General features: G+C 36.8%; 1 protein-coding gene across 3 annotated transcripts in view; it reads right to left on the bottom strand.

Annotated features, from left to right (window-relative positions):
• Sos1 (SOS Ras/Rac guanine nucleotide exchange factor 1) overlaps positions 1–17626 on the bottom strand; it is a 119461-nt gene extending 101835 nt beyond the window's left edge. For all 3 annotated transcript variants that reach the window (XM_013358261.4, XM_021725882.3, XM_078029324.1), the window contains exon 1: positions 17403–17626. In XM_013358261.4, the coding sequence (XP_013213715.1) occupies positions 17403–17489 (87 nt within the window). In that variant the 5' untranslated portion in view covers positions 17490–17626. The remainder of the gene's footprint in view (positions 1–17402) is intronic.
• Positions 17627–17840: the final 214 nt, after the last annotated feature.

Below are 17840 nucleotides of genomic sequence, written 5' to 3'. Positions count from 1 at the left end.
GAAGTACTATATACTGTATATCAACAAACTAGATAACCTAGAATAAGTAGATAAATTCCTGGAAAAATACAAATTAGCTAAGTGGATTCAAGAAAAAAACAAAAGTAGCCAGACACAGTGCCATATACCTGTAATCCCAGCAGCTGGGAGGTTGAAACAGGAAGATCACAGGTTCAAAGCCAGTCTCAGCAACTTAATGAGGTTGTAAGCAACCTACTGAGACCCTGTCTCAAAATAAAAGTACATGGGGGAGGGGGGAATGGGGATGGGGTTGTGGCTCAGTGGTAGAGTGCTCGCCTAGTATGCATGAGGCACTGGGTTCTATCCTCAGCACCACATAAATGTAAAATGATATTGTGTCAACCTAAAAACTAAAAATAAATATTTAAAAATAAAATAAAAGTATAAAAAAGGGCTGGGATGTCACTCAGTAACTAAGTGCCCCTGGGTTTAATTCCTGGTACCAAAAAAAACAAAAAACAAAAAAAAGCCTAGCATTTGCAGAAGCCTTGGGTTCAATCCCCAGCATGGAAGAGGAAGAGGAAAAATAAATAATTGAATCAGTAATAAAAAAAAAAAACTTCCAACAAATAAAAGCTCAGAGCCAAACCGCTTCATTGGTGAATTCTACTAAATAATTAACAGGAATCCTCTCAAACTCTTCCAACAGAAGAGAAAGAAATACTTCCCAAACTCTTTCTGTGAGGTCAGTATTACCCTAATACCAAAGCCAGATAAAGGCATCACAAGAAAATTACAGACTAATATCCTTTGTGAACATATTTGAAAAAATTCTCAACAAAAAAACTAACAAATCAAATCCAAAACTCATCAAAAGGATTATACACTTTGACTAAGTGGGGTTTATTCTAGAAATGAAACAACAGTTCAACATTTTTAAAAGTGTAATATACTACATTAATGATTAATTTCTCACTTGACAAAGAAAAGACATTTGACAAAATCTAACCCCTTTCATGAGAAAACATGCAGAAACAGAATAAAAGGGAATTCTCTCAACATGATAAAGGGCATATATAAAAATCCCATATCTCAAATCAAATTCAATGGTAAAAGATTGAAAACATTCCCACTAAGATCAAGAATAAGATAAGGATACTTACTTTTACCATTTCTAGTCAACATTGCATTAAAAGTTCTAGCCCAAAGAAGGAAAAGCACTCCTATTGAAAAGTAAAACTATTTCTATTTGCCAATAATAAAATCCTATATATCTATGTAAAGCCTAAAGGATCCACAAGAAAGTTACTACAGCTAAAAAATGAATTCAGCAAAGTTTCAGGGTACAAGATCAACACATAAAAAACTGCTGTATTTCTAAGCACCTGCAAAGAACAATCTGAAAAGGGAACTAGGAATCCAATTCTATTTATTATCTAAAAGAATAAAATACCTAGTAATAGATTTAACCAAGGAGATGAATTGTATCCTAATATTTCAAAATGTTGCTGAAAAAAAATTAAACATGACCTGCACTCATGGGTAGGAGGACCTAATGTTGGTTAGATGTTACTATTACCCCAAACAACAATCTATGGGTTCAATACAATCCCTAATCTCCTAATCTCCTAGCCTTTTTTGTTTTTTTGAGAAATGTCAATCCCAATCCTCAAATTCATATGAAACTGAAAGAGCAAAAAAAAAAAAAAAAAAAAAACGAATTAATTAATTAAAATAAAATAATCAAGAAAAATAAACTTGGAAGATTCAAACTTTTTGATTTTAAAACTTACAATTTACAATAATCAAAACAATGTAGTATTATCCTAAGAGTAGACAGATCAATTAAAGAGAAGACAGAGTCCAGAAATAAACTCATACATCTATGATCAACTGATCTTTTATTTTTAACAAGGTTACTTTAAGAGTTCTTTATTTTTGAAATCTATTAAGCTTTATTAAGTTATGCCAATTGATCTTTGACAAGAGAACCAAGCCCACTCAGTGGGGAAAGAACAGACTCTTCAACAAATGGTGCTAGGATAACTGGATTTCCACCTTCAAAAGAATGAAGTGAGGCCAGGCACAGTGGTACATGCCTATATTCCCAGCTACTCAGGAGGTTGAAGAATAAAGATTACAATTTTGAGGCCAGCTGGGGAAACATATTAAGACTTGGTCTCAAAATTTTAAAAGTGGGTTAAGGACTGGGAATGTAGTTCAGTGGCACAGGCCCCTAACTCATACTAAACACAAAAATTAACTCAAAATGCCATCAACAACCTAAATACAAAACCTAAAACCATAAACCACTTAGGAGAAAACACAGGGGTAGATCTTCACGGCCTCGAATTTAGCCATGGATTCCTAGCTCTGATACCAAAAGTCAAGCAATGAATGAAAAAATTGATAAAATGGATTTCATCAAAACTAAACTTTTGTTCACCAGAGGACATTATAAGAAACTAAAAGCCAATATTTTGGTGGCATTTAAGAGAAAATATTTGCAAATCATGTTTAATAAAAATCTATTACCAAATATATATATAAGGATTTCCTAAAAACTATAAATAACCAAAATAAAACATGGGCAGTGAACTTGAGTAGACATTTCTCTAAAGACATAAACAATGAAAACTACACATAATCAAATTTACAATGGAATATTACTCAACCATAAGAAGAATGAAATTATGGCATCATGCTAAGTGAAATAAGCCAATCCCAAAAAACCAAAGGTCAAAAGTTCTCTCTGATATTCTCTCTGATACACAGATGGCAACTCACAGTAAGCTGGGGGTGGGAAATAGAATTTCACTGGATTAGACAAAGGGAAATGAAGGGAAGGAAGGGGAGATGGGAATAGGAAAGACAGCAGAATGAAGCAGATATAATCTTCCTGTATTCATATATGAATACAACACCAGGGTAACTTCACATCATGTAAAAAAAAAAATCACAAAAATGGTAGTTATACTCCATGTATGTTTGGTATGTCAAACTACATTCTACTGTTATGTATAACTAAAAATAACAAATAAAAATTTTTTAAATGTAAAAAAAAATGGGGGCAATGAATCCCAACAGACATTTCTCTAAAAAAGACATACAAATGGCCCACAAGTACATGAAAAAACATCAAATATCATTTAGCTATTAGGAAAATACAAATCAGCACAATGAGATACCATTTCACACCAACCAGAATGGAACCAAAAGGGGGGGTGGGGGAGTGTAGGCAAAGATGTAGAGAAACTGACCTTTGTGCATTGCTGATAGGAATATAAAAGAGTAAAGCCTCTGTGGAAAACAACATGCAGTTCCTCAAAAAGTTAACCAAAGTTACTAATGATCCAGAAATTCTAAAGTACATCCCCCAAAGAACTGAAAACAGGGATTCAAATCAATATTTATATGCCAATGTTCATTAAAGTATTAATCACATTAGTCAAAAGGTAGAAAGTACCCAAATGTCAATCAACAGATGAACTCATAAGCAAAATGTGGTCTATATACACACAACAGATTATTATTCAGCCTTAAAAAGGAATGAAATTCTAGCACATGCTACAACATAGATGGGTCTTGAAAACACTATGCTAATGAAAGAAGTTAGACATAAGTAGATAAATATTTTACTATGTAGAATAGGCAAGTCAATAGAGACAGAAAGTACATTAGAGACTACCAGGGTCTGGGAGAGGGGGAAGTGAGAAGTTACTGCTAATGAATAGTTTCTATTTGGAGTGATTAAAATGTAGTAATGTTTATATAACATTATTTTTGGTCTTCTTTTCGTGTGTGTGTGTGTGTGTGTGTGTGTGTATACGTACACACCAGGGATTGAACCCAGAGGTGTTTTACCAATAAGCCACATTCCCAGTCCTTTTCTTTCTTTCCTTTCTTTTTTTCCTTTGAGACAGGGTCTTGCTAAATTGCTTAGGGCCTTACAAAGTTGCTGAGGCCGCCTTGAATCCTCTAGCCTCAACCTCCCGAGCAACTGGGATTACAGGTGTGCACTACTGAGCCCAGCACAACATTGTGAATGTAATTAATCATATTGAATTACATATTCAAAAATGGTTAAAATGGAAAATTTAGTGTCATACATATTTTACCATGACAAAAAAATTCAAAGAAATGCCAGGCACACCTGTAATACCAGCAGCTAAGGAGACTGAGACAGGAGAATTTCAAGGTCAAAGCCAGCTTCAGCCAAGAACGAGGCACTAAGCAACTCAGTGAGACCCTGTCTCTAAACAAAATACAAAATAGGGCTGAGGATGTGGCTCAGTGGTCCATTGCCCCTGAGTTCAATCCCCAGTACAAAAAAAAATAATAAAAACATAGAAAAAGTTATTAAATCTATGTCCAGAAATCAGAATTCCATCTGTGTGTTAAAACAAAATGTAATTATCAATAACTGCACTCCATTACAAATTATTAAGCACTGCATAGAAAATAATTGTTTCAGGAATTATAAAAGAATAACTAAAATTTACATTAACTTATTACAAAACATCTATATTGATTAAAATCTCAACTTTTTTTAATCTCATTACTTGTTTTATTCTTTGATTTTCTTTTAACCCTGAACCAAGCTACTTTCTATATACTGGGATTGACCTAATTTGCAAAAGCTGCTTTAACACATTATGGGCAGATTATAGACCTTTTAAATCACAGATGTAACTTTCATCAAAGCGATAACATTTTATTTTTTAATTTTATATCCATAATGCTTGCCATACAATACGTATTCAACTAATTTGATGAATAAAACTAAACAGGTAAAAATCATCATGAAGATATCATTAAAGAAACTCTCAAAATCATCTTAGTATTACAGTTTGAAAGTATCTATTTAAAAAATAACATCTGAATAATTCAGGATCTAAAACTTTCTTTTCTCCCATGTTTATTCATCTCCACCCCCAACTCTAATAGGGGGTCACCAAAATTTGACTTGAGAGGAATTTCATTTGTATGCTTCTGAAGCAGCCCAACCTGGAAAGGAAAGCCAACAGGAGTGATCTCTGTGGCTGTATGGTTAGACTACTCAGAGTACTTACTGCAGGGATGCTTGAAATATTGGCTCACTAGCTTATACATAATAATATGGATCTCACAGTGTTTCTTTCATCTTAGTGTTTGGTGTTTTTGTTCATTACAGATTTAATTACATAAACATTGAATTATGAAATGCACAATTTATTAGCTATTGAAGTAAATTAGCATTAATTTTAATAAAAATTAAACTTTTAAGAATTCACCTTAAGACTTCTTTTTAAACTAATATGAAAGTTTTGAGGAACAAATTACCCACTTTAGGCAGTGAGGTACATCAGAGGGGGGGACTATAATTCAAATCAGGCAATTCATAGCTACAGAGATGACCCTGGCTGGCCATGAGAATGAGCCTCTCAGATCTGACTACAGGAAGCATAATTGACTAAGGGCCCCAGCTGCTGCATTCTGAAATCCATCACTGTGTTTGTGCAGTGGCCACGCTTCTAACTGGCTCCTCCCAGCCAATGGATAGAGCATGGCAGGCATACTAAGGCAGACCTATTCCTGAGAGATGTGGAATTCCTGTGATAGACAACTTTCACTCAAATACTTCCTGAGGCCTTGGCAAACTTTCCTTAGTGTTGCACTGCAATCTGACACTTTTACCTAAAGTTCCTTCTTTCCTTACCTCTCTCCTTCACATGGAGTCAGACTGGCATCACAGTCTGACAAATCCCCCTGACTCCTTCCCCTTTCCCCCTCACAAGCATTTCATTTAATCAATTTCTTACACACTTAATCTCATCTTAACACCTGCTTTTAAAAGGGCCTGCACTAATAATAAAGATAAAAGCTCCCTTTGAAGCATCACTTTATTTTTAATCTAGCCATTTTAAGTGAACTATTTCTAAAATACAGTTTATGCTTCCCTATTTGCTATCAGAATGCAATGAACTTGACAATTTCAATGCCTTTTGACTGACAGATTTAATCTAAGACCTGTCTAACTCATTAAGTATATTTATGAGGGGACAGATTCAGAATGACATACAATCAAAAAATATACATAAACACCTACTATATGTGAGAACTATGGTAAGCATTTCAGGGAATACAAAGGTACTTCCAACCTACAAAAGGAAAGAAGCCACAGATTCAAATGATCCTTATAAGCCAGACTGTCATGATATGCTAAAACTGAGATATAAGGATATGAAGAGATCCATATGTGATTGTAGTAGAAAGGCTTTGTGGAGGTAGTATTTGAAATGTACTTTGAAAAACATCATTGGAGCCTTCAGGTTGTTCCTGCATAAAATTACCAAGGACAGTCCAACAAAGAAGTCTTCCATGTTTGTCTTTGGTGATAAATCCCTACCACAGTTCTCTCACACACTTTCATCCTCAGATTGCTGATAGTTTTTTAATTTCCCTCCCAATGCGCTCCTTTCCTATCTTTTCTCTTTCAAAACCAACATTACTTAGACTCCTAAGTAAGAAACCCAGGAACTCTCTTTTGACTCCTTCCTCAATGTCCTGCCCATCATTCACCAATCTACCTCTAAAATCTCCCTAAAATGTATCTACCTTTCTCTATCCCCAAGCTATTATCCTGGTTAAGACCACCATCATCTCTTCCACAAATTGCTGCAAAAATCTAACTGGCCTTCCTAGCTACAGTTCTGATCTCCTTTAATTTAATTCATGCCCCACAGAACAGTGACCCTTCAAAATTCATCTGTCAGGATTCTGCTTAAACCTTTCAGTGGCTCCCTGAAGCTCATGAGATAAAATGCAATAATTTGATTCACAAGATCTGGCCCTGCACTCCAAACTCCAGGTACTCAGAACTCCTAAAAAGCTGAGTTTCTTTTGGCCTTCCAAGCTACTACAAATTCTTCAAACTCATTTCCTGCTAATCCTTAGCTAGTTAACTCCCACTTTCATTTAAAATATCACTTCCATCATGCCCAAACATAAGTGTATGGAAGTCTCCTAGCTTCCCGTTGTCACCCTAAGACTATTTCTCCCCAGCCCATTCCTTTATGGTATATGCTATTTTCCCATTAACTAATAACTTCAAAATTCTTACTTTGGGGGCTGGGGGTATAGTTAGCAGTAAAGCATGTGTTTAGCATACATAAACCCTAGGTTCAATCCCTAGCATCAAAGGGGTGGGGGGGGGGAGAAAAAAACACACACCTTACTTTTTTAATGCATCAGAACCTACACACACACACACACACACACACACACACACACACACCTTCTTTCCAAATGAAATCCTATGCAGAAGATCAATACACTAAAGGGTTGAGCACCTCAACTTATAGTGGGGAATTTCAAAACCCTCTTCATTCATCTCCCTCTCTTATAAGGCATAAGGCACTTCCTTCTTTAATATCTAAGATTTAGAATTAGAAAACCATTGTGCTGTACAATACTGCCTATTCAAAGAAGGCAATACAGTATAGTGGATAGGCTGTCTTAGAAACTTCATACTTAGGTTCAAATTCTGATTCTACTCCTTATTGTTAGATCTTGAGCAACGTGCCTTTCAAGGTCCATTTCCTCATCTATAATACTAGGATATTACCATCTTGAAAAGTAAGTCAATGCATGGGTCAGTAAGAAGTATGCAAACATGGTACCTAGGTACATAAGCAAAAACTCAATAAAATACTATCTGCCATGTTTCATTATCAAGTAATATAAGGTAGTTTTAACATTAAATACAAATCTACAGTAATCAACAAAGAGATCAATGAAATAGGATGGAAATCTTGGAAATAAACTAAAAGATATGTAGACATAAATATAGATATGTTTATTCACATGCAAATGAAATAACTTAATTTTTATGAAAACACTAACAATTCACTTGGGGAAAAAAAGATCTCTTCAACAAATAGTTTTGATAAATATCAGCATGAAATAAAAGTGAATCAGGGAAAAAAAGATCTCTTCAACAAATAGTTTTGATAAATATCAGCATGAAATAAAAGTGAATCAATTCCTAACATATCATACACATTAATTAACTTGAAATAGACTTCAATTATGTAAATAAAGCTTTTAGAATACAACATTAGAATATCTTCATGATTTGGTAGCAGGCAAAAAAAATCCTAGAGGGCAATAAGCTTTAAAAACCTGATAAATTTGACTCCAACAATATTAACAGGCAAACCACAGGCTAGAAGAAAATATTCATAAAACTGTATCTGAAAAATTGGGACAGTTACCAAAATATTTAAAGAACTCTTAAAATTCAATGCTAAATGGAAAATTCAATTTTTTTAATTGATGAAAGATCTGAGCAGACACCACTCAAAAGATGAGTGGTCAATAAGAACATGAAAAATGTTCAGGATAAGTTATTAGGATAACACAAGCCATACTGAGACATCCACTACATACTCAGCAAAATTACAAAATTAAAGACTGGTAACATCACATATTACCAAAGATGTGAGGCAACTAGAACACTCATATATTGATGATGGGAATATAAATGGTGCAACTTCTTTGGGAAAATGTCTAGCACTTTCTTAAAACTAGACATCTACCCTACAAGCCATTTTCCTTGGTATTTATACAAGAGAAATGAAAGTATAGGTTTACAAAAGGACTTGTATAAGAACATTATGGTAACTTTATTCATAGAAGCCCAAACTTAAAACATGTATTCCAAGTATCCACTAGAAGGACAAACTACGATGTTCATATTATGGAAAAAAGGACTGAATTCTTAAAAATACAATCTCAAAAGCCTCACCCAAAATACATACCATTATTCCATTTATATGATGTTCTAGAAGAGAGAAAATTAATCTATGTTGGGATGATAAAAGATCAGAACAGTAGTTGCATCTGGGGGATGGGGCAGGGATTGACTGAGAAGGAGCATGAAGGAAATTTCAATAATAATGGTAATATTCTGTATCTTAGTAGAGACTTAGATTGCATACATTTGTCAAAACTCATTAAATAGTACAATTAACATTTGTGTATTCCACTGCTCATATATCTTTCCTAAAAATAATTGTCCACTAACAACTAAAAATATCTTACAAAAAAAATCTTACCCTTTATTTCATAATGAAAACAGAGACTACTAAGCATGAACTCTCTACTCCCCAACATACAAACCCATTTTTACCTCTTTTGCTACCATCTCAGAAGAAAGAAAATGACCACCCTGCCAGAGGTAGCATACCATAGTGTTTAAAATACAGTTTCTAGGGCATGGTAGTGCATGCCTGAAATCCCAGTGGCCCAGAAGGCTAAGGCAAGAGGATTATAAAATCAAGGCCAGCTTCAGCAACTTAGCAAAATCCTAAGACATTTAGCAAGACCCTGTCTTAAAAAACATATATATACCTATACATATATGTAAGTATATGTGTGTGTGTGTGTGTGTATACACACACACACACACACACACACACACACACACACACACACACGTATATTATATGAATTTTTTTTAAAGAGTTGAGGATGTATCCCAGTGGTAAACTACCCCTGGGTTCAATCTCTGGTACCAAACCAATAAAAGAAAAAATTAGAATGCAGGACTGGGGATATAGCTCAGTTGGTAGAGTGCTTGTCTCACATGCACAAGGCCCTGGGTTCAATCCTCAGCATAAACAAACAAATAAATAAATGCAAGCCCTGAACACTGAAGAAATTAAAGAAGCCACTAAATGAAAGAGTTCCCATGTACATTGATCATCAGAATTAATATTGTTAAAATGGCCATATTATAGAAAATGATCTAGAAATGCAGTGCATCAAAATACCTTTGACATTCTTCCAAGAACTTAAAAAAAACCTAAAATTCATTAAAAAAAAATAAAAATAAAAAAAAAAGTTCAAAAGAACACCTGTAATCCCAGGGACTCAGGAGGCTAAGACAGGAGGATCACAAGTTTGAGGCCAGCTTCAGCAACTTGGTGAAGCCCTAAACAACTTAGTGAGATTCTGTGTCAAGATAAAAAAATAAAAAGGGCTGGGGATGTGGTTCAATGTTCAGCACCCCTGGGTTTAATCCCTGGTACAAGGGGAAAAAAAAAAAATGGGGCTAGGAAAATTGGATATCCATATGTAGAAGATTCATACTATATCACTCTCTCTTACCCTGTAGAAAAATAAATCCAAAATGGACCAAAGCTCTAAGTAAAAGACCTGAAACTTGGAAATTGCTAGAAGAAAATGGGAGAAACACTTGAGATAAAGGTACACATAACGGCCTGAATAGAACTCCAACAGCTCAGGAAATAATAGTAAGAATTGACAAACGGGATTGCATCAAATTAAAAAGCTTCTGCACAGCAAAGGAAACAATTAACAATGAGAAGACAACCTACAGAATGGGATAAAATCCTTGCCAGCAAATCTTCTGACAGAAGATTAATATCCAGAATATATAAAGAACTCAAAAACCTCAACCCCCCAAATAACCTGATCAATAAATGGGCAAATCAATAAATGAACCAAACAGACAACTTCTCAAAAGAAGTTACAAATGGCCAATAATTACACAAAAAAAATATTCAACATCTTTGGCCATCTGACAAATGCAAATCAAAAGTACACTGAGGCTGGGGTTGGTGGCACATGCCTGTAATCAGCCGCTCAGGAGGCAGAAGCAAGAAGATGGTGAATTCAAAACCAGCCTTAGCACCTTAGCAAAGCCCTAAGCAACTCAATAAGACACTGTCTCTAAAATACAAAAAAGAGCTAAGGATGTGGCTCAGTGATTAAGTGCCCTTGGGTTCAATCCCTGGTACTAAAAAAACAACAGCAATAACAACAACACTGAGATTCCATTTGATTTCCAGTCAGAATGGGTATCATTAAGACAACAAAAATCAGGGGGCTGGTAGAGCACTTGCCTAGCACATGTGAGGCACTGGGTTTGATCCTCTACACCACATAAAAATAAATAAATAAATAAAAGAAAGGTATTGTGTCCATCTACAACTAGAAAAAAATATTTAAAAAAATTCTGCAATAATGTGCAGACTGGAGATGGAGGTTCTGATTTTAAAAAAAATACAAAAATCAATAAATGCTGGTGAGGATGGGATTTGATGGAAATGTAATTAGTACAGTCATTACAAGTCAGTATGGAAGTTCCTCAAAAAAGTAAAAATAACCATGTGATCCAGTTATACCACACCTGCAGCAAAAACCAGACACAGTGGTGCATGCCTATATCCCCAGTGACTGAGGAGGCTGAGACAGAGGATCACAAATTCAAGGTCAGCCTCAGCAACTTAGTGAGACCCTCAGCATCATAGTGAGACCATCTCAAAAAATAAAAAAAGGGTTGAGAATGTAGCTCAGTGGTAAAGGGCCCCTGAGTTAGATCCCCCAGTTAAAAAATAAAAGAAATAAAAGAAAAAAGAAGAAGAAAAGAAAGAAGGAAACACAGCATAATATAGAAAAACCTGCTGACCAATATTTACTGAAGCAAAATTCACAAAGCCAAGTTATGGAATCTAGGGACTCATCAATGGATGAATAGATAAAGAAGATGGGGTATATATACACAATAGAGTATTATTCATCCAAAAAGAACAAAATTGTGTCATTTGCAGAAAAATGAAACTGGAGATCATCATGTTAAGCATAAGCCAGACTCAGAAAAACAAGCATTGCATTTTTTTTCTCATACATAAAATCTAGGGGGTTAAAAAAAGAGTAGGGGAGCAACATGAAAGTAAATGAAGACTATTAGAGAGGAGAAAGGGCATCAGGGGGAGAAAGGGGAAGAGTAGGGGGTGAAATGATCAAGGTATGCTAAATGCTTATAGTAATATGCTATAATGAAACCCATTATTCTGTATAATTAATATGCCCTAATAAAATAAAATTTAAAAGCATAAAATTCTTTTGAAAATGATTTTTATTATTGCATATTGCTTTTACTAATTCATTCTAGAAAAAAATTGTGAATTGTATAAAAAGCATAACAACCTTTTGGAATTACATTATATTCCTGGATTTATTTGAATGAAAATTGGAAATTGATAATACACAATTTTTTTTGTCTTGAAATAAAAGGGTATTTCCATTAAAAGAAGAAGAAGGAGGAGAAGGAGAAGGAGAAGAAGGAGAAGAAAAGAAAGCAGACTCTGTAACCAAATTACTTGGGCAAATCAGCTTTTCCAAATCTCACTTTCCTTCCCTGTGAAATGGAAGAATAACAGTATCTATGAGAATTAAATTGGAGCATGTGAAGTGTTTAAAGATAGGACCTGACAAACAGTTCAGGGCAAATTCTATTGCTTGTGTTACTGTATTCTTTCCTTGTTCAGCTCCTTCCCCAAAGACTCTTAACAATTTTGTCACCATCTAGTAAGAAGCAAAAATGTCTTTCCAACCTTGAATTTGAATCCCCTTCTTGCCTAAGCAGTATCTCACTTCTCCTCATTTAAAATTTGGAGGTGGGAGGGCTGGGGCTGTTGCTCAGTGGCAGAGCACCTGCCTTGCACCTGTGAGGCACTGGGTTCAATCCTCAGCATCACATAAAAATAAATAAACAAAAAAAAAGATATTGTGTTCATCTATAATTAAAAAATGTTTTTTAAAAAAAATTGGAGATGGGAGCAGGTCATCTGCATTCTTTTTTCATGCATGTTCATCTTCTACCCTTTAAATAAAACTGTTCTGATACAAATGATCGATGACCCCTTAGCTGTGAAGTCTAACACTTTTTAGGCACTGAGTTACAACTGACATACAATAAACTGTAGATATCTAAAACTGGTCAATATGAAAAATTTTAGCATGGCAGCTCAGGAGGTTGAGGCAGGAGGATAAATTCAAGGCCAGCCTCAGCAACTTAGCAAGGCTCTAAAAAATTTAGTGATATCTTGTCTCAAAATAAACAAATATTTCCTGAAACCATCAACACAATCTAGATAAATGAACATATAATCCTCTCTTTAAAACAAACAATGATCTATATTATTTGCATTTTCTAGAATTTCATATAAATAGAATTTTACAGAATATATGCTTTTGGTTTGGCTTTTTCAGCTAAATTAAGACTCAGCCATGTTGTCAGGTGTATTGGTAGTTTTTTCTTTTATTTTCATTTACAATGCTGGGAAATGAACCTAGGACCTTGAATATGTTGGACAAGTGCTCTACCACCAGCCCTAGTTCATTCCTTCTTATTCCACTATATGGCTATATCATAATTTGTTTATTCATTCTTATAGATGGACATTTGAATTCTTTCTAGTTTTTGGCTGAACACAGCTGCCATGAAACATTCATGTATAAGTCTTTCTATAGATACAGATTTCATCTATAGCTTTATTCCTCCTCCCTCCCCCAGCCACCACCAATACTGAGAAATGAACCCAGGAGTCCTCTTCACTGAGTTATATCCTCAGCCCTACATATTTTCAGACAGGGTCTTACTAAGTTGTCCAAAATGACCTTCATCTTGAGTAATTTAATAATGCCATTCTCTTACCTTGGCTTCTGAGTCACTGGGATGTGTGCACCACTATACCTGACTACACTTATAGCTTTACTTACATACGTAGAAGTTTCAACTCTGCTTCATTAGATATCAACAGCCAATTACCAGTTGGAAAAGTACAGCTGGATAACCCAAAGGGACTTTTAAATCAACATGTCCAAAAATCATTTTATGCCACTCTTCTCTCCATCCCAAAGTCCTCTACAATTCTCTATCCAGATCAAAGGCACTCAACTTAGAAACAACTCTTCCTGCTATCCTTAACTTCCCTCATCAGATACTAGACCCCATCAATACTGCCTTTTAAACATCTCAACAAAATAGAATCTATCACATTTCCATTCTAGTTCAAATGTAGCCTTAATTCAAATGTATATCATCTCTTATTTGAACTAACAAACTAGCTTTCTAACTTTTCTCCTTGATTCAAGTCTCATTCTTTTCCAACCCATTTTCTTTTCTTTTTTTATTTTTTAAAAGTTAATGAACTTTTATTCATTTATTTATATGTGGAGCTGAGAATTGAACCCAGTGCCTCACACATGCTAGGCAAGCACACTACCACTGAGCCTCAACCCCAGGCCTCCAGCCCATTGTCTATTATGTGTGAAAGTGAATTTTCTAAAATTCAAATTTGGTATTATGCCACCAGTTCTGTTGTAATGCTAGCAACTTCTGGAGGCAGAGGCAGGAGGATCACAAGTTTGAGGTTAGCCTGGGTAATTTAGAAAGGACCAATTAAAAGTGCTGGGGATTAGCTCATGGAATTCACCTAAGGATTCAATTCCCAGTACAAAAAAGAAATAAGTTCTACCCCTGACAAACAAATGACAATAATCCTCCTATGGCTTCTATCTCTTCAAACTCCAACTTAACAAAAAAGTTTATAACCAATTATCTCTCCAGACTCACCTCATCATGTTCTAACTTAGTCTTTCTGATTATGTTGTTTACCTCAGTATCCTTAGTGCCAAAGGAAATACATAGTCTGAAGTAGGCATGATATATCTGTGGGATAAGACAGGACTTAAGCTGATAGATGGAAATAGATACAGTGGGACATTCTAAACATTTCAGGAAAAGTGGCATTACTATCTGGCTAAATCATAAAGAACAGGAAAGATTATGGGAGGGAATCCAGTCAGAAGATCACAATGAAGCCAGATCATAAATCACCAACAATTCCATGCTAAAAACTGCACTTTATCCTACATTAAGCTCAAAAGACATCAAAGGTTCTGAACAAGAGTGTGACATGTTCAGAACTATCCTATAATTTCTGAATTTTGGAAAATAGATAAAGGGCAAGTGAGGAGGCAGTGAACTAAGAGGCTATCACATTAATCTAGGAAAGGAGGTTCAATTAGAGCAGTTAGAGGAAGGAATAGAACAATATCAAAGGGGAAAAAACATACAACCTTAGTCCGAATGTGGTCAGTAATGCACAGAGAAAAGTCAGGGATTACTTCAAAGTCTTGAACCAGTCAAATAAAATACTAAAGCTATTAATCAAAAAAGAAATTTAAAACTGGCAGATGGAGGAGAAAGTGATAGTTTTAGTTTGGGTATTCCCTGACTCGGTTTATTAAAATTGAATGCCTAATAGATGTCAGGGAGTGTATGTAAGGGGAATAAAATGAGGGTACGATATCATCCCTGTTCTCTGAAAGCATTCAGTACAGTTGGGGCAAGGAGGACACACAGTAAATTGGAACCCAAAATTCACTGCTAAGAGTTAGGATGGGGGCTAAAACAAAACAAAGGAGTAACATCCAATTCAGCCCTGGGGATTTAGGAAAGCAATAGGGTTGAGTCCCAGAGGATGAGAAATGTCAAGTCCAGCAAATTAGGACATCCCAGGTGAAGGAAACAGCCTATCCAGAGACCTCAGGTGAGAGAACACAAATGGTGCACAGTAGTCTAATAGTCTGAAGGAAGAGTTCAAGATATGGACATATGCATATGAAATGTCCAGCAGGTATGTGAAAAATGCAGCTTTTGAGCTACATATTTGACCAAGAAATATATTTTTAACTTTGTCTTTGATATCTCAGAATTGTTGCCAGTGGATATTTAAATTACTGGAAGAACCTTACATATCAAGTAGATGGTGTACATTTCCTCTCCTCCCATTAATTCTTCAATGGTACTCTGCTTAAAGTCAAAACTTGGGTTATGTAAATAAGCAAACATCAAACACCACAAGAATGTGGAAAACTGGAATACATGTCCTGTCTAAACAGGGAAAACATTTACTCAACTCCAGCAGTTTATACTGCCTTGCTAGACTGGGGACTCTAAATGGAGAGATATTCCTATTCAAAAAAAACTGAAAATTGAGATTTTGTGTAGTATTACCATTTTTAAATATTGGCAAATAATTACATTTAAAAATAAAACAACATTGTGCCAGTAAAATAAAATGTATCTATGGACAGATTTAACAAGGGCCACCCATGTGGCAATTAGACCAGGTCTGCTTAGCCCCTACAGTGCTCTTTCCATTCCTACAAAGATCCTCATCTTGTATCTTGGTGATTCCCTCAAGATAGGAGCTGCTTGCTTCCAACAAAATGGCCCCAAACTGGTAATGCTTTAGAGGTTTTGTTTTGTTTTAAACACATCTTGAAACAAATTTTCATTGTCCCCTTACCCTGTCAGGATACCAGCTTCTAGTGTCACTGACACATGTCTCCCCTTCTATTACAAGCTAATAAGTTTTCAGGTAAAGCAAAAGTAAATAGAATAAAACCTGATGGAATGCTTAATGAATCAAATATAAGATATATGACATCTCTTTGATTTTCTTAGAAATTATCACAGAGATGTTTGCAACTAGTGAGAGGGAAAGTCATAACATAAATTTGAAAGAGCAAATTCTACTAACAAACCAAATAGTATCCATTGTCATACACCAAGAGGGAGAGGGGGACAACAGGTCAAAAGGAAAGTAAAAGTTGCTAGCCTTGGAAAAATATCATACCTTTTAAGATATTTATTGTAAAGTATAAATGTTTTGCATCAAAGGTACACCATTATCTCAATTCTCAGGAGGAGCAAAATGATATTTTAACTAGAGAGCCTGACCATTCTTTGAGCAAAAAGAAGAAACAATATAAAAACAATGTCTATTGAAAAGGTAAATGAAGAAAAGGAAACAAAATTATCTGTTTTTAAATTCATTCAAACACACCGATTTCAGATGTTTTAATACTGTATTTACTGTCACAATGTTGCTTTAGAAGTTTTTACACTTGCAGCGTAACTTTACTTAACAAAGAGGCAAGCTGAAAGTAACATACATAAGGTTAAAAATTCTTAATAAACCAAATGACCATACTAAGATTCTCAAACCACCCAAACCCCCGCAAAATCTGAAAATAGTGGCAAGGGCAACGGCCCCTGTTAATGGGGGAACGGGGATGTTGACAGACTGTAGAGTTATTACTGAGGACGAGCAGAGCAAAGCAAAGCAGGCCTCGTTCTCGTTGGCAGGCAAGCTCGCAATTACTTAGAGCAAGCATTATGGCCAGAGCATTCTTGAGCCAGTAAAACGAGAGTACTGGACACCTAAAACCGGAGGCTGACAGCAGCTCTGCCATAAGACCCAGAAGGCGGAAAAGTGTCCTGCTTTGACCTCCAATGAAAACTGAAGCTCCTCCAATTGTTGTCTGAATCAAGGGGCAAGGCAACGGTGGTTGGATTATTCGGACAAACTGGCTTCCAGAGGCCTTCCCACTCATCGGGTGAATGTCAACACCGAGAGCCAGCCTAGAGTAGGGAAACCTAGCGTGCGCGGTCCTTTCAGGAGAGATGAGACAGGGAAGAAAGACTGCCCTGTGCGCCCCGCCTCCCCAGCCCTCGCCCAGCCTGGCGCCCGCGCTGGGGGCTGCAGCCGGGAAGCTGGGTTCCGCGCGCTCCTCACCTTTTTCAGCGCAGGCACCAGCAGCCCCCGCCACTTGGGCGCGTTCTCCTCGCTGAAAAACTCGTAGGGCAGCTGCTGCGCCTGCATGGTGCCCCCAGGGCGCCTCTGGGCGGGGAGAGGGGCGGCTGCGGCGGCGGCCGAGCCGGGGAGCCGCGAGAGGGCGAGCTCGCAGCGCGGAATAGGGCCGGGGCTTCTCCGGACGGCCCGGCCCCCTCCCGGCGCCGCGCGGCCGGGCTAGCCCTAGCGAGGCGGCTGGGGGGCGAGGCCCGCACCCGGCCACCCACCCGACACCAGCACCAGCCGCGGAGAGCAAAAGCAGCCCGCCGGCGGCGGCGGCATCCCGCACCACCGCCCCGGGGCCAGGCCCCCCGCCCCTCCCCGGCTCGCCGGCGCCGCCCCGGGCTGCCCTCCGCTGCGGACGCCGCCCGCCTGCCGGGG

The sequence above is a fragment of the Ictidomys tridecemlineatus genome, chromosome 12 (assembly GCF_052094955.1).
Source record: "Ictidomys tridecemlineatus isolate mIctTri1 chromosome 12, mIctTri1.hap1, whole genome shotgun sequence".
NCBI classification, from domain to species: domain Eukaryota; kingdom Metazoa; phylum Chordata; class Mammalia; order Rodentia; family Sciuridae; genus Ictidomys; species Ictidomys tridecemlineatus.
This window is presented reverse-complemented; position numbering and strand designations above follow the sequence as displayed.